Source organism: Cynocephalus volans, chromosome 9, assembly GCF_027409185.1.
Source record: "Cynocephalus volans isolate mCynVol1 chromosome 9, mCynVol1.pri, whole genome shotgun sequence".
Classification (NCBI taxonomy): Eukaryota; Metazoa; Chordata; class Mammalia; order Dermoptera; family Cynocephalidae; genus Cynocephalus; species Cynocephalus volans.
In genome coordinates this window covers 145,225,428-145,249,674 of record NC_084468.1, presented here as the reverse complement: position 1 = coordinate 145,249,674, position 24,247 = coordinate 145,225,428, and the positions used below count along the sequence as shown (strand labels likewise).

At 37.9% G+C, this 24,247-nt stretch overlaps 1 protein-coding gene across 2 annotated transcripts in view; it reads left to right on the top strand.

Annotated features, from left to right (window-relative positions):
- The window catches only part of MARCHF1 (membrane associated ring-CH-type finger 1), a 470,370-nt gene that overhangs the window by 429,747 nt on the left and 16,376 nt on the right, over window positions 1–24,247 (top strand). For both annotated transcript variants that reach the window (XM_063108506.1, XM_063108505.1), the window contains exon 6: window positions 22,609–22,756. In XM_063108506.1, coding sequence (XP_062964576.1) covers window positions 22,609–22,756 — 148 coding nt within the window. The remainder of the gene's footprint in view (window positions 1–22,608; window positions 22,757–24,247) is intronic.

Sequence of the window (24,247 nt, the reverse complement as noted above, 5' to 3'; positions counted from 1 at the left end):
TAGCATATTGGAAAGTGGTTGCCTCTAGGAATGGTAAAGAAGGGTGCAGGAGACTGTCATAAAATGAAATTTTATATAGTCATTAAAATGAACTTTTCCTCTAGGTGTACAGGAATAAACATTCAAAAAAATGAATCAAGTTTGGGTTCAGTAGGCATGAGATGGGGCATGAGATTCTGCATTCCTCGTACACGCCCAGGTGAGGCCAGTGCAGGATCACGCTTTGTGAAGCATTGACTCTGCGAGAAAATTATTCCTGCCTCAGATCTTTCAAGAACTCTGATGATATCAAAAAAAGCCTCAGTGGGTGCTAGATTGCCTTTTACATCTCTCCCAAATTTTCTAAACTCTTTGAAAGATAAAGACATAGACTTAAAACTTTCATCAGGTAACAGTACCCAGCTAACATTTAGAAGGACATTAGCAGGAAAACTAATGAAATCCTAATAAAGTCGAAAGTTTAGTTGTCACTAATGTACTAATGTTGGTTTCCCAGTTTTGACAAATGTATTATGACAATGTACGATGTTAACATTGGGGAAAGCGGGCGAGGATATATACAACCTTTACTATTTTTGAAAATTTTCCATAAATCTAAAATTTTTCCAGAGTTAAAAACTTTTTTAAAAAAATGTTAAATAAAAGACAGGAAAAAAGTGGTAAACTGAAATACTCTAAGACTGGTGAGAAAAGCAAAAAAAGAGGATTCAGAATCCTTCCAGTTATCTGTTCCTCTTTGACCCCTGAAAGCCTCTGAAACTCTGAAAAATCCTTGACTTCTAAAGAAAAAGATTGGAAACCACTAGATCTAACTTTTTTATTTTGTAAGCGGGAGAAAAACACTAAGATTCAAAAATTATTAGACACCTTGCTCAAAATTACACATTTGTGTAAAACAAGGACCAGAATATAAGATTTCCTTCTGTATCATGTTTGTTGTCTTTCACTAGCTGTAGATTTTAACTAGATATGCCTAGTTTCTTCTCTAAAATAGAGAGGTTTTTCACCATGACCATAAGATAGACTCATATATTTCTATATACGTGAAATAGACTGAAGAGCTCCTATGTGAGATTGACCTGTGTTTGATCGTGCTAAGTCGACCAAAGGACAGATGGCCCGCTCACCCTGAGAAATGAAGTCACTGGCATAAAGATTGAGTTCTGTCTTCTAAGATTAAATTCCTGTTTCCTGTGATTCTATAAGACTGTTTGGATAGAAGATGAGTTGGTGAGCCTACCAAGTAATAAAGTTAAAGAATGATGTCAAATTAGCTAAGCACAAATTATGGCTTTATATTTGTTTGGATTTTCTGTTCTTATTTGATTAAATGAGAAATTCTAATCTTTAGGATTGAATCTGAAGCTGTCCATAACTACTTCTTTGTCATACTTCACAAATAACATGCCTATTTTTTTTCTTTATTTTTATTGCAACTTCAGTTTTGCAGAGAAATTGAGCAGAAAGTAAAGATAGTTCCCATGCCCTCCCCACACACATATACGGTTTTTCCTATTATTGACATGTTACATTAGTGTGGTACATTTCTTACGACTGTGAATCAGTATTGATATAGTATCATCAACTTAATTTTGTATTAGGTTTCCCTCTTTGTATTGTGCAGTTTTATTAGTTTTGCCAAATGCCTAAAGTCATGTATTCTCCATTACAGTATCATACAAAATAGTTTTGCTGCCCCCCAAAATCCTCTGCCCTCCACCTGTTCTTCCCTGTCTCCCTCCCTCATCCCCTGAAACCCTGTATGCCTGTTATGGTCAGTGAGTCATTGTTGATACAGGGTGTGTTCACTTGTCATTTCTGAAGATACTTCTAACAATGTGCTCATTCATCCACTGGCACCCTTTAAATTAGTCATCGGCTTGGAGTGATGGTTTCTGCCTCCACCAGACGTAAAGCCCGATGAGTGACAATGGCCTTTAATATTCATGGTGGGCCCATCTATCAGGCTCCCTGTCCGTAACCCAGGAGAAAGAAAATAAATGCCACTTGGAACAAAAACTCTCTTTGTTTTCAGCCTTCACAGTCAACAGCATAGTCTGAGAGTTACCTTGGCCTTGCACATGTGGGAGCTGTCACTGTCTGCCAATCTATACTGTTTGAACTCGTAGGAGCTTGCACTACTGCCTCTCCAGTCTGTTATCACAGAGGCAATTCCTTCTCTCCTAACGTGTCCCTCCAGCCCCAGTTTGTCTCCACAGTCTTAAAGCTAGGAAATACAAAAGCAGAGGGCGGCCCAGCCACATGGTTACGTCTCCTGCACTCAGGGCCACCTCTGAGAAGATCAGGGGAGCCATAGCAGAAGACTACGTGAAAAACAAAACTCATTCTGCGCTTCAAGCCAAAGAAAAGCACAGCTCTGCTTACCTTTTCAGAAAAGATCATTTACGAAAGGAAAATGCAAGCTCTTGTCCAAAATAGCTTTATGGTGATTTTTAGAAGCAGAATATCAAAACTGTGAACTTTGAACAGTACCGCAAAGGAGCACTCACTGGGAGAAGGAAACAAGCTTGTTCAATAATGTAGGTTTTCAATAAGAGGCTTTGTCTCTGAGGCTTGATTCTTTACAGATAAATCTCCCATCACCCTGCCAGGATAATTAGGCTAGAGGGCACATATGTTAACAGGTTTTGCTTTCTATTTAACTAATAATTATCTTTGTTGTGGTAATCCTTACTTATGCTATTATTTAAGAATATGCAATAGGAGCAAGTGATATTCTCCAGAGAGAAGCTTTGTGGAAGGCTGCTGAGGAAATCCACAGAATCAGGGCAAGATACATTTTTCTTAGCAGAATCGACTTTTGGAGAATATGAAGGGCCTCCTGGAATTCTTTTGGGGGCACTGTGGTTTAGAGGAGAGGGGGCAGATGCAAGTAAATCCTGTTTCATTGCCACTGTCCTGACTGTCTTGCCTACCCAGATTTTTCATCTCTGTTCTAACAAAGTTCATGATAAAAAGCAAGACCTAATATTTTATAGGTCAGGTAACTCTGCCTTACTATGGGACTAGTTTTCTTTTAACATATTTGGTAGATAGTTTGCAATCTCGACATACTAGAAGAAGGTCTTGCATTGCCATGGATTTCTTGACGCAACTGACCCAGGTTGTCAAGGTAACCCATTTCGCTGTTTTCTTCTCTGTAGAAAACCATTTCCAATGTTGCAAACCTTAAATCACAATAATCTCTTATTATACACAAGGTCAAATACATCCCCTCTATGCAAAAAGCTGTTACTTTTGAATAAGATATTGTGTCACACACTGAAATAATTTGACTAGAGGGATAATGTGTATATTAAAGCATTAAAAAAGTGAAAATAATCCCATAGTATTTATGTCCTGCCTCTACATTCCCAAGAGATGTGAGGCTGTGTGCTACAGGCCTTTACATTTTTTGAAGCTACAGTAACAATGTTGGCATATTTTGACTAATTTATGTGTAAATTGATTGCAACTGATGACTTTCTCATGGTTTATGAAATTAAATCACTGAAAAGACAAAGTACTTTCTGGGATTAATATCACCCACCTGTTGTTTATTTTTCCCCTTTGTAAGAGTCAAGGCCGAGTTTTGAATGTTCTTTCCATGTAAATGGGGTCCCTTCACAGTTCTCTGAGATGTCACGATAGCATCAAACTAGAACTCACAGACTGACATCATGGAGAAAAGTGTGCCCCATCTGGGCACTGAGTGGTTGATTTAAAGGAAAATCGCAGTGAAAGGACAGAAAGGAATGTTTTACTCTTTTTTCTAGCTCACTATTAAAAAGAAAACTGGGTGTGGTTAAGATTCTTACTGTGGTTTGAAGTTTTAAAGATTTCTTTTTTAAAACCTAATCTTGGCAATGAACCTCACAGGCTACATTTAACTTACATAGTAATTTCAAGTAATTTTTAGTCACTTACCAGTACTATTGGTCTGGATTTCCAGTTCGCTTTTCAAATATTGATAAGACTTCTTTCCCCTTACACTTCTGTTCGGAAGTTGATTACATAAATGTAGGCATATTTCATTTCATGATTCTCAGAGGTTTGAGAACACAAATTTGTGGCTTTAAATAAAGTTTCTGTATGAGTCTAAATGGTTCAGAGCATTTTCATGTTGCACATTTATTAGGTAAAACATATCTCAGCTGCTTTCAGCTGTCATTCTTATTTCAATAAACCAAAGAATTTTATCCGTGTAAAACAGTACAAATTATCATATCCACTGCTAAAGACCTGGCATTATTTTCTTTCCATTACTGTGATTTGACAGATCAGGCATTCAAATGTCAGTCAGTCTACAAAGGCTTTCAGGGTGCCTAGTTCAGCCTCTCCTGTTATATCCTTCAAATTACTAGCATTCTATCACAATGCACAAAGGATTTGAGCCTGTTTACAGAAATACATACCAAAAAAGTAAAGCAAATGGTTAAGGAGGTTGTGATTTAAAAAAAAAAAAAGTGAGTGAAGTGAAATCTTAAAGCAAATATAAGGAAGATATGTACCCTGGGCCCTGTATATAGTTGTTTCCCAGTTAGATTTTGAAGTTGAGAATATTCTAGGCAAGAACATAGTACATTTAAATACACAGAGGATGAATAATTGACAAATTGAAAATAGCTGGCTTTGCCAGAGAGAGGGATGACCACAGGCAAGTTTCAAGTTTCTTAACCTCCTGTTCCTATCTGAAATGGAAGTAATAATAGAGTGTCCATCATAGAAAGGTTGTGAGAATTAAACCAACAATGTAAAGCTATTGATATCAATAGTATTATTAAAACAGAAAATATATGAGGCTGAGTAGAAAGCAAGTGTCAGACTATATAGAATGCTTGCTAAAGAATTTCAACTTTATCCAGAAGGAAATGGAAAGACAGTTAAGGGTATTAAACAAGAAATTAATATATTTGTGTTTGTAAATATTACTCCACAGCAATGTGTGGAGAATGAATTGTTCAGGTGAGTGAGCCAGGAACAACATTCAAGCTGGAAGACAGAATGGACTCAATTAAAGTAGCAGCGGAGGGGACAGAGAGGAAAGCACTTGGCAGGGCTTATTTACTGAGCTACAGCAAGGACTGAAAATGAGGGATGAGGTGAAGGAAGTGATTCGTGATGGTTCTCAGCTTCTTGACGTGAGTGATGGGGCAAAGGGTTAAATTATTAACTGGGGAAGAATACACATGCAGATAAGTAAAACTGGGGAAATAGTCAGGGCCCATGAGTGTGAGATACCTGAGCCAGCCAGGTGAGGGACGTAAGTCTGAGAGAGGTTGAGTCTGGACTCAGAGAGAAGTGTGGGTAGAAGTGATCAGGATGTCTCTGGAAGCCTCAGGCTCAGATGAATCAGCAAGAGAGGGATGAGGAAGAGTGAGAAAGTGAGATGAGAGTGGGGATGAAGATGAAGCTGGGGAAACAAGATAAGGGGCAAGTGGAAAAGAGGAGCCAATAGAGGATGAGAAGCCAGAGAGGTGCAGAGGACCAACAGAGAGCAACACTCTTCAAACCAAAGGTTTTAAAAAAGTGAAAGAATCAATGGTGTCAGGTGCTACAGGCAGGAGTGAGAATAAACATAAGTTTAGGACATCATCAGTAATTTTGGCAAGAGCAGTTCCAGTGGGGTAGAGTTTTTGACAGCTAGATTTCAGAGAGTCAAGAGAAGGTGAGAAACGGTTGATGTTAAAGGAAAGGTAGAGTGTGCTTTCCAAAATGCTGCCCAGGGAGCAGTAAGCAAGTTGACAGCTATAGGTGGAGCATAGAACCAAGAGATGGATTTTTTACTGGAGATGGTCATAAAAAGTTCTAAAAAATCAGTAAGATAAGCAACTAATGGAGAAAAATATAATAGAAAATAGAGCAGAAAAGCAATTCACTCACACACACACACACACACACACAAAATGCAGGTAGCAAACACACACACAAAAACTCTATAAGCAATTTAAAAAAAAATGTCTGATACCTATTTTACCCTCTTCAAATGGTGTTTAAAACGTGCTAGTAATGATATAATTTGGTATAATTTTCTTGGAGGGCAATTTGGCTATATATTTCAGAAGTTTTAAATATCTCTTAAATATTTCTCTTTTTTAAGAAGAAAACTTTTGTTTAACATTGTGCTAAAGGTTCTAGCCAGTATCATAAATCAAGAAAAAAACTGAAAACATCCAAATTGAAAAGAATTAAGTAAAATGGTATTTATTCACACATGACATGATTAGAAAATTTTCTGGAATCTACAAAAAAGCTAATGAACCAATGTGACTTTAGCAAGATGGAAGGATACAAGCTCAGTATGTAAAAATCAGAAGTATTTCCGCATACTAAAAACAAACTATTCTAAGTTGAAATTTTCAAAACCAATATCATTTGCAATAGCATTTATATTATTAAATATTTAAGGTTAAGTATGACATAAGATGCACAAGATGTGTATATTAAAACCAACAAAACATTGCTGAGAGAAATTAAAGATCTAAATAAATGGACAGATCTACTGTATTTATGGGTTGGAAGATTCGATATCATGAAGAGGTCAAGTTCTCCCCCTATATTGGTCTATAGCTTCAACACAATACCAGTAAAATTCCCAGACAGCATTTTTAAAATAAACACCAAGCTAATTATAAAATTTATATGAAGTGCAAAGAAACTAAAATAGCCCAATCAACTTTGAAAAAGAAGGACAAAATTGACGACATAGTAATATCTGATTTAAAGACATAAAGCTTCAGGAATCAAGACAATGTAGTGTAGCTGTTAAGACTAGCAAATAAATAAATGAGCCAAAATAAATGGACTCTCTATTGAGAGTCCAGAAATAGACCCACACAGTCAACTGATTTTTGACAGTGATGCAAAAGCAGTTCAGTAGGAAAAGGATTTTTTTTTAAATAAATGTAAAAAAATAAATTGTCTATATCTCACTCCATAAACAAAAATTTACTTTAAATGTGTCCTATACATATTAACCTAAAACACTAACACTTCTATAAGAAGAAGCCATAGAAGAAAACCTTTATGACTTTGGTTTAGGCAAAGAGATTTAACTAGGACACCAAAAACAAGATCCATAAAAGAACAGATTAATATATTGGACTTTGTTAAAACAGAAGTTAAAAACATCTGCTCATCAAAAGTTACTGGTAAAATAATGAAATGACAAGCCACATACTGGGAAATAATATTTCCAAACCATATAAAAGGCTTGTATCTCACATAAATAAAGAAATCTAAAAATTTACCACTGAGAAAACAAACCCAAAAAATAGAAATGGGAAAAAAAAATTTAACAGACATGTCACCAAAGAAAATATACAGATGGCAAATAAACACATAAAAAGATATTCACCATTATTTGGTCATTAGAAAAATGCAAATTAAAACCACAACGATCTACCACTACACACCTATTAGAATGGCTAACATGAAAAGGACTGATTATTCCAAGAGTTGAGGAGAAAGCAGAGAAGTTGAAACCCTCACTTACTGCTGGTGGGAATATAAAACGGCACAACTACTTTGGAGAATGATTTGGCAGTTTTTCAAAAAGTTAAACAAACACCTAACATATAATCTAGTCATTCCATTCCTAAGTATTTATTCAATAGAAATAAAAACATATATCTATACAAAGATTTGTACATAAATGTTCTTAGGAGCTTTATTTTTAATAGCCCCAAACTGGAAAAAAGAAATGTTCGTAAACAAGTGAATGAATAAACAAATTGTGTTACAGCTATATAATGGAATACTGTCACCAATAAAATAAATTAATATTAATACATGATAAAACAGGGATAAATCTCAAAATAATTTTGCTGAACAAAGAAACCAGACAGAGAAGAGCACATACTGTACAAATCAATTTATATAAAACTCTAGATAACGCATACTAATCTACAATGACCGAAAGCATAGCACTGGTGACCTGGGAATGGGCCATGAGAAGGGCTGGACGGGAGGGGTTACAAAAGGATAATGGCAAACTTTGGGGGGTGGGGGGTGATAGATATGCTCACTTTTCCGATTGTGTTGATGGTTTCACAGGTGTATGATATATGTCAAAATTTATCAACTTTCACACTTTAAATATGTGCAGTACATATTGCAATTATATCTCAATAAAGTTGTTTTTGAAAACTGTGTAAACAGAAAACAGGAGTTGGATGTGTCACAATTGTTCGGTTCTGCCTTCTTGCTTCTTCCCACTAATTTTAGACCGGAAGGTTTTCCCATTACCCCTCCACTATCAGGGCTGACTCCCTGCCTATGCGTACAAACACCCTGGGCCATTGTAAAAGGGACTGCCCATGCTGATTTTGCAGATGGGTACTGAGAGTAGCATTGTTTCACTGAAGGGGACTCCTCCTTGGTAGCCAAAACGTGAACTGATGGGTGGAGATAAATTCACATGCTCCTGGGCACTACTGCTGGGAGGAAAGGTAGACATAGGACATAAGGGCAGATAACCAGAGGTTCTTAAGTGAGGGATAGATGATGGTCTTTGAGAGGTGACTCAGGCCCTGTGTGGCTCCTGTCTCTTAAACAACGTGTCTCGAAGTGGTCCTTTGTTAGACCTATTCTCCAAGTGCTTCCTGAGCAATGGGACCTCCATCTTCCAGGGCAGCTTCTTAGGCTGCCAGGCTCCCAACATGGATGTGATTTTTTTCCTGCCTCCATCTTCTGACCTCTTCTCAGTTCAAAAAGAACCTACCTTTCTACTTTCCTAATTGACAGCCACTCCCCATCCCCCATTCCATTCTGCTAATGCTCCAAAGAAATGAAGACATACAAGAACTAAAATTACATTTACGAAGGTCTGAATGTTGACATTTTAATATGTCTGTATGTACACATAAAGAAAAAAGATTGAGGATATACATTGCAAATGAGATTATAATGATTTATTTATTTTATAAATGTTGTATGATAAGCATGCAGTTAATAAAAATAATAAACATTGTAAAATAAAAGCTGAGAAAGATATAGAAGCAGGTGTTCATGATAAAGGGGCTACAGAGAAAGAGAAGTAAAAATAAATGAAGAGAAATAACTGAAGGGTCAAAGGTAATGAGGAATGATGAATTTGGGCTGTAGAGAGACATTCTCTGTTTTTTTAGATAAGAGGAAAGGAAGTGAGAAGGGTGTGATGCAGCTATAAATGTGTTTATAACTGCACAGGAAGTTAAGGGAGTTTACCCACGACAGTAGCGATGTTCTCCAAAGAAGGGTCATATTTAATAAGACCCACCGACCGTCAAGACATCAGTTTTCTCCATCCCCTGGACTACTGTAGGGGCTACAAGCTAGTCACCCCCTCTCTAGTTTATCCTCCACGCAGCTGCAAGAATGCACCTTCTAAAACCCTGGCAACGAAGCCTGTTTACCTTACTCCTTGGAGATTTGCTTAAATTTAGCTAAAATTTCAAAACCATGGCCTGGGGTCATCCGCATCTCTTTCCTGCCTTCTGCAGTTATCTGCAGCTTCTTTTCTCTGTTTCTGCCTAAGCTGTCTGTGCAGGCTGTCCCTCACCTGTTCATGTAAATCTGAGCCCAAAGATCAGTCACTTTGCAGATGTTGCTGCCAAATCCGCTCACCTCAGCATTTTCTGAGTTCAGCAGCAGAAAAGCAATCCCATCCTGAAGCCAGAGCCTTCCCCCTTTTCCCTCACTCCTCCCCAACTCTCTCAGCACCTCCATCCCCACCTCCTTGGAATGACACACTCTTTCTATTGTCTCATTTGGAAGAGGTTGGCTTACATCCATGTCCTTGTGGACTTGCTTTCTACCCCAAGGAGTCATAAATAAATTTCTTCTGAACAAACTGCATGAAGGGAATCTGGGAAGAGCATTGTTTACTTCTCCCTGCTTGTTAAACCATCTGTGTCAACCCCACGCCCCTTCATAGTTTCTCACTTTGGATGATGACCAAGCATCTGCATCATCGGGTGCTGCCCACTCTCCCCACCTCACCTCGTGTCCTGCCACCTCGTGCTCCTACACTCAGTCTTCTCAGTTTCCTTAGACACATTTCTATTCCACACAACTCCATGTATTTTCACATAACCCAACATTCACCATTCCCTCTTTCTCTCTTTTAGCATTTTCAGCTCAGGTATCAGAAGCCTTTTATGATCTTCAACAGAGAGGACTTATTTAAATGGGGATGTTAACCCTTCCTGCTCCATTTTCAAGATGGACAGCTGAACTTTACTTCTTTGTTTTTTATAAGAATAAATTATTAGCATAATATTAGGTTGGTTTAGCACTTAATTTCTATCCCCTTGCTGGAATCCAGTGGTACTAGAGAAACTAGCAACTGAATCTGCTGTAGAGGCAAGAGTTTCATTATTAGGATTAAAAAATAATAATCATAAGAATAAATAACTGGGAATGAAGGGCATAGGAAAAGAAGCAAGAGCATTTTTATTAGATTTCCAAAGAGAAAAGAAAGAAAAATGGCAGGCTATTCCAAGAAATCCGACACAGAGAGCATGCAGACCTAAGGGTCATTACCCTTGGCATGGGCTCCCCAAGGCCAGAACTAACCATGCTGCTGTCTTCAAAATTGAAATGAGATTCATAGCCCCCTGGAAGCTTTCCTTGATTCAAACTAACTTCTCCCTAGTTGAAGGAAAACTAGATTTGGGGATGGTCTTGCGGGACAGGGGTGCCTTTCTTATATAGCAAAATATTGGAACCAAGTTGAATATTCACACGTAAACATGAGTGAGCATTTCACATTCTTTTCCATCATCCAGTAGACTGAGAGTCAGCATTTGGGATGTGGAATCTATCCTAAGTACTGTCAATGAAAAAAATCTGGCCACTTGTGGTGGCAAAGCCATTCTTTGTCTTCCAAACATATTAAAGTCCCTGAACCACAAGTTTCATTTCCAGCCCAGGGAGATTATACATACATCCAGCCCTTTCCTGGCCCAGCGCTTCCCTGTTTTGTAAGTTGATATGACACTACAAAATCAATTTTAGTGACAGCAGTTTAAAGCGAAGCCTTTTAATCTAGAAAGTGTCTTGGATATCTTTGAGAATCCAGTGAAAATCATGGACTTCTCTCCAGAAAAAGTAAACACTATATTTTGTATGCAATTTAAGGAATTTTTATACCCCTTCAAACTTCAAAAGAATCTTCTCCTTAAAAAAAAATAAAAGTGTTGAGTTCTAGAGCAAAATTCTTGACAAAGGCTGATTCTTTATGATGCCAAAAATAAGTTTAAGTGCAATTTATTGAGCCAATTAATTGTGCCCTGATATCAATGTACTGATATAACTGATTTTAGCTATATCAACCAAAACATCATTTGTTTTAAAGTATTATTATATCCAAAACCTGAATCAATACTTAGGAATAGTAAAGTTTCATTGGCTGCCATTTAAGCTGGAGTAGAATATATACTTATTTATCAAATTTATTTCAAATTTTTATGTGGCTCAAAGACTGAGTTAAAAAAAAAAAAAGAAAACTCAATCACATTACATACAGTGTTCAGATGTGACATTGCTATTAAAGCAGAGTGCAAGAATTTTTTGGACCCGTGAAAATAACATTGACAATGGGTTGTCAGTAGAATTGAGCTTGCTGTGGGTACGTACAATAGAGTCTTCCAAGGAGTAACTTCTCTTTTCTTTGCTGCTGTTCAAAGGAGTATTCTAGAAAGATACTTACACACACACACACACACACACACACACACACAAACACACACACAAACACATGAGTGCACACACACACATACAATAAAAGACAAGTGAGAAAGGGAGAGAAGCAATTATAAAATAAAAGTCTGATGTCTCTTATTGATGGGCAATTACACAGTCCCTGATTCTAACAAACACATGAAATTCCACAATTGTGTCCCTCATATAAATTTCATGAAAGCATGAATCTTGGCTTCTTGTTCCTGAGCACCTAGAATGATGTCTAATTCATTGTGATGCTTTGATAATTAGCTACTGAACAACAAAAAATGTACTAATAACTTACTGTATTACCCTGGGCAAATCAATTCAGTGTTCTGAGCCTCTGAAAAGACCCAATTTTTAAAAGACCCAGTTTTACCCTTTCATCTTCATCTAGAAAGTGAAGGGTAAAAGTGGGTCTTTTACAGTCTTTCTCTCTTGTAATATTCCCAGCTCTGTGATTCTGCTTAGTACGTGGGCACTTTCTCCTAAACTGTAAGGCTATGATTATTCTGGGCACAAAGAGTGACCGGCAGCCTGTGCAGAGCCCACGTGCGCTATGGATACTCACTGAAGGGAAGGGACGAACACCTGACAGAAATGACTGGGAGAGATGGGTTTCCAGGGAGGAACATTTCAGATGGCTGTGTCTACTCCAAGAATCTCAGGCAAGGACTTGAATCTACAGGGAAGAGGGAATATGCCACCTCATGAAATGCAGTCCAATTATTCCTCTTATTTCCTTTGTAAAGCCACAGTCTATAATTAAGTATCCTCATGGACATAGCACCATAGATTTTCTGCTGGTTCCACATGCCTGAAGCAGGAATATATTGACTTCTCTTCAAGAGTATATGATATAATATTGTCACTATAACCTCCAGGAGAAAACAGACAACCTAGTATTGGTTAAATATTTTTAAAGAAACTGCTTGAAGGCACATGTTAATTAAATCTTTAAGTAATTTGTGTTCTTACATGACAATATTAATCAACACAGACTTGGGGGGAGGGTTGGGGGGTACGTAAGGAGGTAGAAATGTGTTCCATCTTGTGAAGAAGTATTAGTCATTACAGTGTGCCCGTAAAATATTTCCCTAAACTTTTCTTTCTTTAGGGGAGCAATTCTCAAATTTCAGGATACATAAAAATCACTTGGAGCGCTTGTCAAGAATATAGATCCCTAAGCCCCCCAGATATGGATCAGGGATAGAGCCTAGGAATTTGCAATTTTAACTGTTACCCTAGAGATTTCAATGCAGGTGTGCCTAAGTGCCATATATTATATGTGTCTCCTCTCAAGACAGATATATAAAATAAGCATTTTTCCATTTCTTTTTCTTCTCTTCCCCTCAAATTATCTTCATGTGTTATATCATTCCTCCCTCTAGTGGATGATTTTACTCAGCAATTTTTTTCTATATTACAAATTGCTTGCTCAAAACTTTAAGCAAATCCCATCTGTCATGAAAACCTCAAAAGGAAACCATGGGCAATCAGCAAAAGGTTTATAAGAAAAATTGTTTTGGTAATCTAACATCAGACTCATGTATTTACATATACATTTAAAATCAAATATACATATATTGTATAAAGAAAATGTTAATTCCAATGAAATTGAATGAATATAATCCAGCTAATCTTTTATAAAAATAATGTATTCAATTTGGATTTACTGGTTACAATATATTTGGAACATCTATGCCTGTAAGATTGATATTGTCACACCCCGTTTTTCTAATAAACTGGCAGCACACCTACACAACCTCTTGGATCTTCCTGACTGCTCCCGTCTGAGCATCTTCTCAGTACTGGGTGACTCTTCTGACACCTCTTCATGTTGGCTTCTAAGATCCAGAGCTCTTTTCACAATCACAGAGGTTTGGGGTGTCTGTCTTGCACCTTATGGCTCTTATCTCTCTGAAAAACTGTGCTTACTGATGCTAACAAGCACTATCAATTACATCAAGGGTCACAAACTCAGTTGCTCACAGGCACCAAACAGGTGACCTAAATGAGTACAAGAGTAAAGCGGGCTGGGTGTAAGCCAAAGAGATTTGGGCGGGGGTGGGGACTTAGGCAGACTGAGTTTGCTACATTTAAAAGAATTCAAAGAATAATAATAATTTTTTAAGCCCACTCTGGGCCGAATAAAACATCTGTAAACCATATGAAACTTTGTTTCATAAACCAGTGGGGGCACCTGGTTTACATGCCAGCTTTCTAAGTGCTCACGATGTATATTATCTTAGGTAATTCTGTCAACAGCCCTATATAAGGGCTGGGCTATCCTGATTTTACCAGTGAAGAAACTGAGGCCTTGGGAGGCTGGGTTCCTTGGACTAGAGGTTCTCAAGTCAGACAGGGCCCTCTAGTCCAGGTCTTCCCAACCCCACAGTGTGAGTTCTCAGTCCCTTCACTCCAATGCCTCTCTGACCATGTGGCTTCTTGCCTGCAGGACCTGACTACAGCATAGTGCTCCTCTCCCCGCCCACTACCCCAGACTTCCTGCTCCTACCCAGCTCCCTCTGCTCCCCCCAGCTCTTTCCAACTTCTTCCATATTCTCTTGGCCTCTGACTCTACTGGTGTCTTTGCATTTGGACAATAGTTGACACTTCTCTGCAGCAGCACTGTGCCTCCAGCACCACCACCGAGTCACAATTCTTAGTAACGAATTCCTCACGTTGTAAATGGATGTGACAAACCTATTATTACAATATATGTTTACAATAATATATGTTTGCTTTAAATAAGTGCACCTTTTCCTAGTGCTTTAAAATGGTATTTTAACAATGTGTGGGCTTTTGTTACGAGTTGTGTTAGCTCTGCTATCACATCTCTACTCTTCCACCTAGCTGAGGTGTTACAAGTACTATTGTAAATAATGTAAAGTTATGTGAGCTCTTCTCAGTAAAGTACTATTACATCAGTTAGCCTCCAACATTTTTTGAAAAGCAAACATTGAGTCCTCATGTGCAGAAATCCAAGTTAATTACCTCTTGAGGAAAGGACCATTTCCTCTGCTTCCATTCTCAGGTAGCTTTTGGGGTTTGCAATCACTGAGATGGTCAGAGGAGCAGCTCTGAGGCTGTTCCAAGACCTTTACAGTCAGACTGCTTCTCACGTTCTACATTACTTATGGAAAACATAATTATAACCCACACACCCACATTAATGCTTTCAGTTTATTTGGAATGTTTGACTCCCTTTTAACTTTGTGAAATTTGTCACACAGAACAGTATTTCTTTGGGAAACATGAAACCTTAACACAACATTTGGAATTATACAAAAACAATGAGAAGTTACTTGGGCATTATTACAACCTGTGATTTCTTTTTTCATTCGTAACTGAAAAGAAGTCATCGTTGTACAGTCTTTTAGATGATTCTACATAGTATATGCATAGCATTTCATCCCCTTAGCCTCTTATCTTTGTTCACATAGTTAACAAAAGCAGACTGTGTTTTTCTGCTATGAAATTCAATATTCAGAAAAATCTATTTTGTACTTGGAAAATTGATGGGGGGCTTTGTCTGACTTAATTCTGCATGAACAAATCCCCTCTTCATTCCTCAGAGATGTTATCAACATGATGCATTAATCTAGAAGGCAGGGACGACTGATGTCTAATTGGATGTGATGCTGCAATGTTAAGTTTCAAGTTGTGATAATCTCTAATGTTTATTGAATTATTTTTAAACACCTGGTACTGTTCTTCATTTACATGCATTAAGTCACTTAAGCTTTACCCTGCAAAGTAGCTGCTGTTCTTGCTACCGTTTTACAGATAAGGAAATGGAAGGACAGAGAATTAAAATAACTCACCCAGGGTCAACAGTACTTAGTGGCAAAACTAGAATTTGAACCCAGAGCCCTCATTTTTAACAAGTACGCCTTGGATCACAGAAAGAGTACACTGCAAAACTGCATGGCTCACCCCTCTGTAATGGATTCCACAAAGCCTGGGTGTGTATATTGGAAACTAGCTTCCTTAACACTGAAAACTACTTCTAATTATAAAAAGCTCCCAGAACTTTTTTTTTTTTTTTTTTTTTTTTTTTTTTTTTTTTTTTACTATTCCCCTCCATATTCAGGTAGTGCCCATTACTCAGTAGTTTTGAATGCAAAAGGAAGCTCAAAGTGAGTGGTAGCGAAATGAGGCTATTGATCGCAGGTTCTCAAGTATTCCACTTCTTTGTGGAAAAATTGATAAACCATTTTTCAGCAAGACTGCTAATTGCTTGCAGTGTGTCTTTACCCTAACCTGGGTATCAATAACTACTTCCTCCAATTTTAAATCAACATGTGCGCAAACTGCCCCTAGATGGTTGTTGTTAATCCGATATTTACATTTCGGTTGGAGATGTCCCAGGTTCATCTGGACACATGGCCAATTTCTCGCCGTTTCCACTTGCAAGTTCTTTGAATGTAGACCCTAACCCCTGCTGCAATACAAAGCTATTTCCTCTTGTCCTTTTATCAAGATAAACAGAGGAGCTGCATTCAACCAGAAATACAGAATGCCCCTTCATATTGGACCGTGCCCAAAAGATGCCAAATAATTATCATTGGGAGACCCAAAGTGGAAGAGAACTAGGTGGAAAAAGGTTTTCTAGGAGATTAAAGTAGACTCACAGAGCGTATATGAATATTACATCTCAGGTTTTGACTGTTGATAATAAAACCATGTAATCCACATGCGCGGTTATTCACAATTCTGTGGAGGGACAACTTTGCACCATGTATACTTTCTGACTCGTGTCCAATAGTGAAAGCCTTAACTGCTCAATGAATTTAACCAACTGCCCACCCTCTCTACTGCAACATGGCTTTCTTGTTTCCTACCTATTATCAGGTTTGTAGAAAATTTCAGTAAAGGTCTGAAGAATGTTTCTTCTGGTGTTCTTAAATATATTTTTAAAAGGTAAATTATTTACCATAGGCATATCTATGAACTTGGAGATTCATTAAGGTCTCAAGAATCACTCATCATAAAGTCTGTTGTTTGGTTCTCTCCAAAAGTATTTTAAATTGCAGCTAATGCAATTACATTTTAATAAGCTTTCATGTTACCTAAATATTAATTTAAAAAGTGAAATAAAAAATGAAACTTTGTTTTGGTAATTAATGAGCTAACTCCAAAGAATTTTATTTTTTTCAAATAAATTTACTGATTTTATGATTTTTTTACTCAACCTGAAATATTTACATCGCAGCCAGAAAATCAAGCTAGTTTGTTGATTTCCCATCCCTGGACTACTAATTAGCTCATGACAAGGAATAACAAGTGCTACTTCTGATGGCATAGACTCACCAAGGTTACCATACGGTTCTGCTAAGTGTAATTCATTAGGCAGATGGTTCTTAAACTTCAGCTTGCATCATAATCACCCGAGGGATTGTTTCAACATAGGTTACAGGGGATCCACTGCCGGAGTCTCTGATTCAGTAAGTTTGGTGTGGAGCCCATAATACTGTGTTTCTAACAAGCTCCCAGGTGGATGCCTCTGTTGCTGCTGCTACTGTGGAACACTTTTTGAGAACTACTGCTCCATACAAATGGGTCATCTAGAAACTTCACCAACATGGAAAGTTCCAGAACTTTCTAAGGGTTTACTTACTATCCCCTAGCACAACATATCTTACTAAAATGTGTACATAATGTAATAAATTTTAGACTTGCTGTTCCAGGTATTATTTTCAGTCTTATGTGTCAAAACCCACCATAATATAAGTGGAATCATAAAAATTTAAACAGCTAAAATGTGGCTTTGCATTCATGCTGGGTTGATGAAATGACAGAAAGCGCCTGCAGAACTGGCTGGCTGGCAGCTCCTGAGTCTGGCTGAACAAGAAAAACTGACTACTATAGCACTAGCTACCGTTTGGGCCTGGCGCCACCTAGTGGTGACTGATTGCTCTACCATTTCTATAGATTTGCTGATAATTCTGTGTCGTACGACTGTTAGGAAGGAAAGCTGGAAAATGTAGTGGAACTGTGTCAAGGAAAGAGGAAATAGATTTGGTAAAGTAGTTCCTACCTCATGTATTTTAATATTGTGCAAGTAAACTGCCTTCATTCTTCACTGGTACGAAAAAAAGTTTGACTAGGTAGTATTTTGAATTTATATCTAAGGTCAGAATACATATATAAGTAATTTAAATGAGAAAACCTGACACTGTAATGCACAGTTTGATTTAGCTTGAGCAAATGCAAAATTTTACAGAAATGAATTTTGCATCAATTTATATTGAAAATCAGAATTCTTTTAGATAAACCTAGCTGTATTTTTCTAAGTAAATAATAGAGTTCTATTCGTTTATTTCTATTGTTTAGTGGTTTCAGCAAGGGAGAAGGCTGAGAACAATAAAAAAGGTACCAAAGACCCAGGAATTGTAAAGCCTAAAGCAAGGTCCAAGACCAGCTATGTAGGAGGTACAAAGATTTTGTGAAACTGATTTTGTCAACTTAGCTGATACCCCATTTTCAAGATTTTAAGAGAACGCAAAAACTAATAAAAAGCTAATAAAAGACAGAAAGAGTTGGCACTAGAGTTGTTACTGAGCCAAGGTCTGGCACCTGCCCCTTTTCAAAAAGCAAACCACTCAAAAGTCAAATGTTGGTGAAAACGGAAGTCAGCTTTTATTAAGGAATACCAGTGACCTGAGGAGACATGTTAGGCTAATCTAGCTCTCCGGTAAACCTGAAGGAAAATGGCCAGACTAAACCCATCCTCAGACTCACATTTACTGAGGGTTTTTAAAGAGGATATTGAAGGAATGGAAAGTGTGAAATGAATGACAGGAGTGAGATGCAGAGGCTCTGTGCAAGGAGCGAGGCGTGAGGTCTCACCAAAGCTCTATGTGGTTTCTGCTCCCGTCCTTGCTGTGTCTCAGGGTCCTGCTGACACAGTATAATCAGCATAGCTTCACTGATGTCTTCTTTGATTTCTCAGTGTTGGGATAGTGTGTGTCTCATTGCAAGTCTGCAGCTACAGGCTGGCTGGAAAACAACTTTATGTAAATAATGCCATCTTGCCCCATTGACCAAGGTTCAAAATATCAAATAACCACAGGAAAAGAAGGAACTCAGAGAAATGCATGCCAAGAAAAAAACCGTGTCCTTTTAAACTCTTTTAGAGCCTGTGCAGTTCTAGGTCCCAGCATGACTTCAGTCCTGCTCACTCCAGCAGAGTCATAAAAAGGTTCATGGGGGGCTGTGGTGCACCTGCTCTCCCTGCCCCTTGGGGAAGAGAAAGGGAGCTGCTGTCTTATCATTTCCACCAGCTTCCTTGTGAACACTTGGAGCAACATTTGTCTCCTTAACACTGAGGGACTTGACTGAACATTTGGCTCAGGCATGAGTAATCTAAAGAGGAAAGGCAGTGGCCCTTGCTGCCCTGCCGGGAGCAAGGCAAAAGTGAGTTTGCTCCACTGTCACAGGTTGCGCTTCATCAATGACAAGGCAAAGGTTTGTACTTTCTGAGTGCCCTGTGGGAAAAACCAACTCAAAGTCATCTCGAAAGAGGAGCTGGAGATTTGCATCTCTAACAAGTGCCCAGGTGATGCTGACACTGCTGCTGCTGATCAGGGGACCACACTGAGAACCCAAACCTTGTCTGACAGAACCCTCTAGAGGTGTAACCATGGTAACAATATACACCTGGTAATGTGCGCACAAGCCACACATTATTTTCTAGATCTGGGCAGGGGAGCACAAGTGCTATATGGATTTTCACAGATTATCACTTTCCTATTGCAAAACGTTTTGTGAACTACTGCAGAATTTCAGCATCACAAATATTAAATTAAGACACTCTCATGACAGCTTTGTTAAAATAAAATTTTTATCCTTATCTTCTCAATTCATTCCTCACCGTGAAGGTTTGCAAAATTTATTGAAACTTTGTATGCAAACCTGAAAAGAAAATATGAATGAACAGTTTATAAAGTATGTTGACTTACTTCTGCTGGTGCCATGTACTGAACATTGTATGCAGTAACGTAACCACTAGGAAGAGGGCACTGTGGCATTACATTTACTTGTGTGCTGTCTAGAGACTTTCTGAATGGTTTCTGTAAGGATTTATAAAGTGGAAAAGGTTGATGGTCCCCTTACATTTCACTTCTCCTTAAAATGTTACTGAGATTTAGAAGTGGCAATTTCAGAGCCTCTATTGTCTGGAACTAAAAGAAGTCTTTACAAATGATTTGGTCCATTCCTCTCAGCTCCACTGATATTTTTCTATTCGAGGCTCATTAATTTTGAATAATGTGTTCCAGCCATTTCATCAAGTTGCTCCTTAGATATAAGAAGTCCCAACTTTTAAGAGTTTTTTTTTTTTAAAGCCAGTTTTACGATTAATGGTTGATTTGGTATGAATATTTTGTTACTGAGAGTACTCTCAGTCACTTGGAATACTCAGGAAATTTGAACATGTAAAGCTGCTTTTCTGTACCGTTCTGCACTTTTATTTGGCCGTATTGAATACTAAGATAATCAAAGGAATATTTATTAAATCACGAAATGCTATTGCCAAGTGATAATGTTCTATGATTATACAGGTTATTCAGATTAACATTATAATAAATCAATACCAAAAAGAGATTTTAAAAATCAATCTTTCAAAGATAGGATGTGAAGCTTTGATAAAAGCCATAGTAACACTAAAGTCTTCTCATTTCAGTATTGATTAATTCAAAATAGAGTCTAAATTGAAGCATTTGTTTATTCTCTAGCCACATTACTAAGATTTCTCCTTTATTGTGCTTGGGATAATATAGAAAATATATTAGATGAAAAAAGTGCAAGGTGAAGTACGAATTGTTAATTAGCCCTAACTGTCCCCTAGAAGGAAGACTATGTAATACAAAAGGAAGAAATAGTGTTTGTAAATTAAACATTTTTTTTTTCTTCACTAAAGTGTTTATAAAGCTCGCTGGAGCATCAAGATCAGATGTTAAGTATTGTGCTCTCTTACAAATGAAATTATAGGATCTTAATTCTCAGACTGGAAGGGAATTTAGGAAGTATCTTTTTGATTCTTTTATCAGCAATTGCATTTGACAGAAAGTAGCAAAGACCTGGGAAATAATGGCTTAATCAGACAGGGCTTTATTTCCTCACATATAACAGGACATCAAAAGGTGAGCTGTTGCTGACTGGGCTGAGGTGTCTCCAATTCTCCAGACTTTTCCTTGAGGTTGCAAGATGACTGTTCACACTTTTCCTATTAATAATGAATTTCGGGTAGCAAAAAAGAGAAAATGAAGGAAAGGAAAAATGGAAAATTGCTGTATCAGGAAGGCAAAACCTCAATGTCCCAGTAGATATCTGCTCACCTGTCATTGGTGGAAAATAGTCAATGTCCACCTCTGTCAAAGAAGGCTGGAAAGAATAGCTTTTAGCTGGGCACAGTGCCAACCCTAAGAGAATTAGTCTGTCCATAAAGGAGGAAGTGAAGAATGGTTATTGTCTTCCCCAAGCTCTCTGTGCCAGCCTCTGCTGCAGTCAGCTTCTCATGAAAGTAAGGCAACTGGCCCAGAGAGAATAAACAATTTCACCTATACCTTAAAGCTGGAGGCAGAGTCAGGATTTTATATGACATAATGCATGCCCTCCTGTATTTAATTGAGTTGTGCATTGAATTCTCTGTGTGTGGGGGGGGGGGGTGGGGAAAGACTGGGGTCTTCCAAATATTTAAAGATTTTGCTTTGGCAAAGCATAATAACGTAAGGAATCATGGATTATTAAAAGCTTAGTACATCAGTTCACCTCTAATACGATCATAGTGATTTGATTTCCTTATGAAAATAATGCAAAGAAAAATAAAGACACAATTCCTAACAGAAACAAAGTGATCCTGTAGCTGTAAAGACATTACAATTTATATCACGAGTTTGTTTCTTCAAAGTAAATATGGGAAACATTCCCTCATATAAACCTTAATTTACTTCCATAAAACTTGTGGCCCTCTCTCTCTCTCAGACTGAGGCAGCAGTCCTCAACTTTCTGAGGAGTGTGACTAAGAGGCAGTGACAATCATAGTAGTTACAACCCCAATGGCAGCTGTAAATCAAAGCTGCTCTAAAAGGGGCTTCAGCAAATTTTCTCCCATTGCCTAGATGATAAAATTTGTTTTTCTAGGAGAAGAACTGTGAGCAACAAAATGTTAACATTCTCTTTCTGATATCAATCAGCCATTCAAATACTTCTTAAATTTATACATTCAAGAATGCAACACTATGCCACGTTATGTAATAATCTAAAATGACAGTGCTACCTATTACTACTTTTAACCTAGTACCACAAAGAAGTGATAGGCAGAAACCTGAAAAGAAACGCTTTCTAAAAATCATACAGTATTAAAACTATCTCATTCATGTTACCAATGGGGAAATTACCTGCTGGCAAAACAGAAATGACTTGACTCAATTCATTTGGAGAACTCAATTCATTCGTTTTATTTTTAATATATATTTAAATTGTATAGAACTCTGCAGATTTTTATTTTATCTTTTAATTGTTTTTATTGGTTATGAATATTCATGGGGTACAAAGTTGATTGTCACCCCTCGTGCCCAAGATGTGATGGCCAGATCCATACTGGCAGCATGCCCGTTACCACAAATTGTGATTATTTCCCGTGTCCCCCACCCAACTATCCCCGACCTCCCTCATCCCCCTTTCCCCACTCCACTTTGTATCCCTAGGTGTGCTCTCTCCCTCTCTGCAGGCTTTGATTTTAGACCTTCCAAATGTGAAGACTTATTTGGATATTACAGTGTCATCTGAAATTGCAAATATTTAATGTTTCCCTTCCATTTGTGGTTTATGTCTGGGAAATAAAAAGGGAGTAAAATTTCCTGGTTAGAAACTCAATTTCATTTCTGATTACAGTGGGAGAAACTACAGATGACCACGAGTGAAAGGAGGAAAATATTCTGCTCTGTCACATTCCATGTAATTGCAATCACCTGTGTGGTCTGGTCTTTGTATGTACTGATAGATCGGACAGCGGAGGAAATCAAGCAAGGTAATGACAATGGTAAGTGCGTGTCTTTCTCCTTTTTTCTGCCTTTCGGTTCTAATGACCATACCCAGAGATAGGGAAGCCATTTCCCCAGGTTAGGTCTTCACATACAGCAAAAACCAGTACTTGCAGTTGAGTCTTCCCCAATTATGTTATTGATTAATACTCTGACTTGAAAGCACTGATTATATGGGGTCCCAAGCTGAGGTATGAGATTTATCAAGTCCATATAAAACTCAGTAAGGAGAAATGTATACAGCCATGCTTCACTGAGTTCTGAGAAATGCATCATTAGGCACTCATCACTGTGTGGACATTGTAGGTTGTACTTACACAAACATAGATAGTGCAGCATACTATACACCAGGCTATCTGGTATACCTTATTGCTCCTAGGCTACAGCACTGTCACATGTGTCGTCTGATGTTGACCAAACATCATTGTGCAACACATGACTGTAGACGGCATACAACACGGGCTTTTCAGGAGCTGAATGAGGATCAGGTTCTGCCTGATGTGACAAGGCAAACAGCTGCAAAAATAGAAGATTTTTATTTTATTTAATTCACCGAGTCTTCATAAAAGTATGAATAAGATGACATGCTAGCAGAGAATGTGTTACAGTTTCTTATATAGTACTATGTAATTTGACAGAGTCGGTTAGCACTACGGTGTGTAATTTTAGCCATGAAAAGTTTGGTTGTAAAGGATGATATCAAGTCTGCAAAGAAAGATGTCTCTAAATCATTAAGGCATAGTCTAACAATTAAAATCAATTAAGATCAGTTAAAACAGAAGCAAAAATAGAAAACACAATGGCTATAAAATAATGTTTATTTTATCTTTTAAAAGTAGCCAGCTGTTTCTCGTCTGGTTCTATGAGCTTTAGTGTATAGCCTAAATCATCGCTGGTAAAACAGTGCAAAACATCCCCACACATCCCCAAGAAACAATGTGCATTTGAAACATTGGTGCACTTGAAAGGTGAAACTGTTGACACAGTAGCATTATAAGTTTGTAATGTAATGAAAAATGCTTACGTGCCTCACCAACCAAAAAATAAAATAAAATAAAATAGAAAGAGACAGAAGAAGAAAACAAAAGAAAGAAAAATATGGGAGGAAGTGAGAGAAAAAAGAAAGAAAAAAAAAAAAAGAATTTAAAATCAGAAAGGTTTGCTACTTTTGTGTTCCTTCGTGTGGGTTCGTCACTGCAGAAGAGGAGGGTGCTCCATTCTCACGCTTGCCCGGCTGGTGGCAGCAATACACACCAGCACTGAGCTTTCTAGAAGCAGAATGGGCTGGGCAGATAAAAGGGCCTGCAAGGACTCACCCCATGCACTGTGGACATGGTTTATGTATTTTACGTGAGTGGGTGGGGAGAGCAAGAGATGGTGAGGGAGTTGCAGATCCCATCGGCCTTTTTTGAAAGACAATGAAAGCACTGCGATGTCAGGTCTAAATGCTAGAAAAACAGGTAGGGTGAGATGTTTATTTTTGTTTTTTG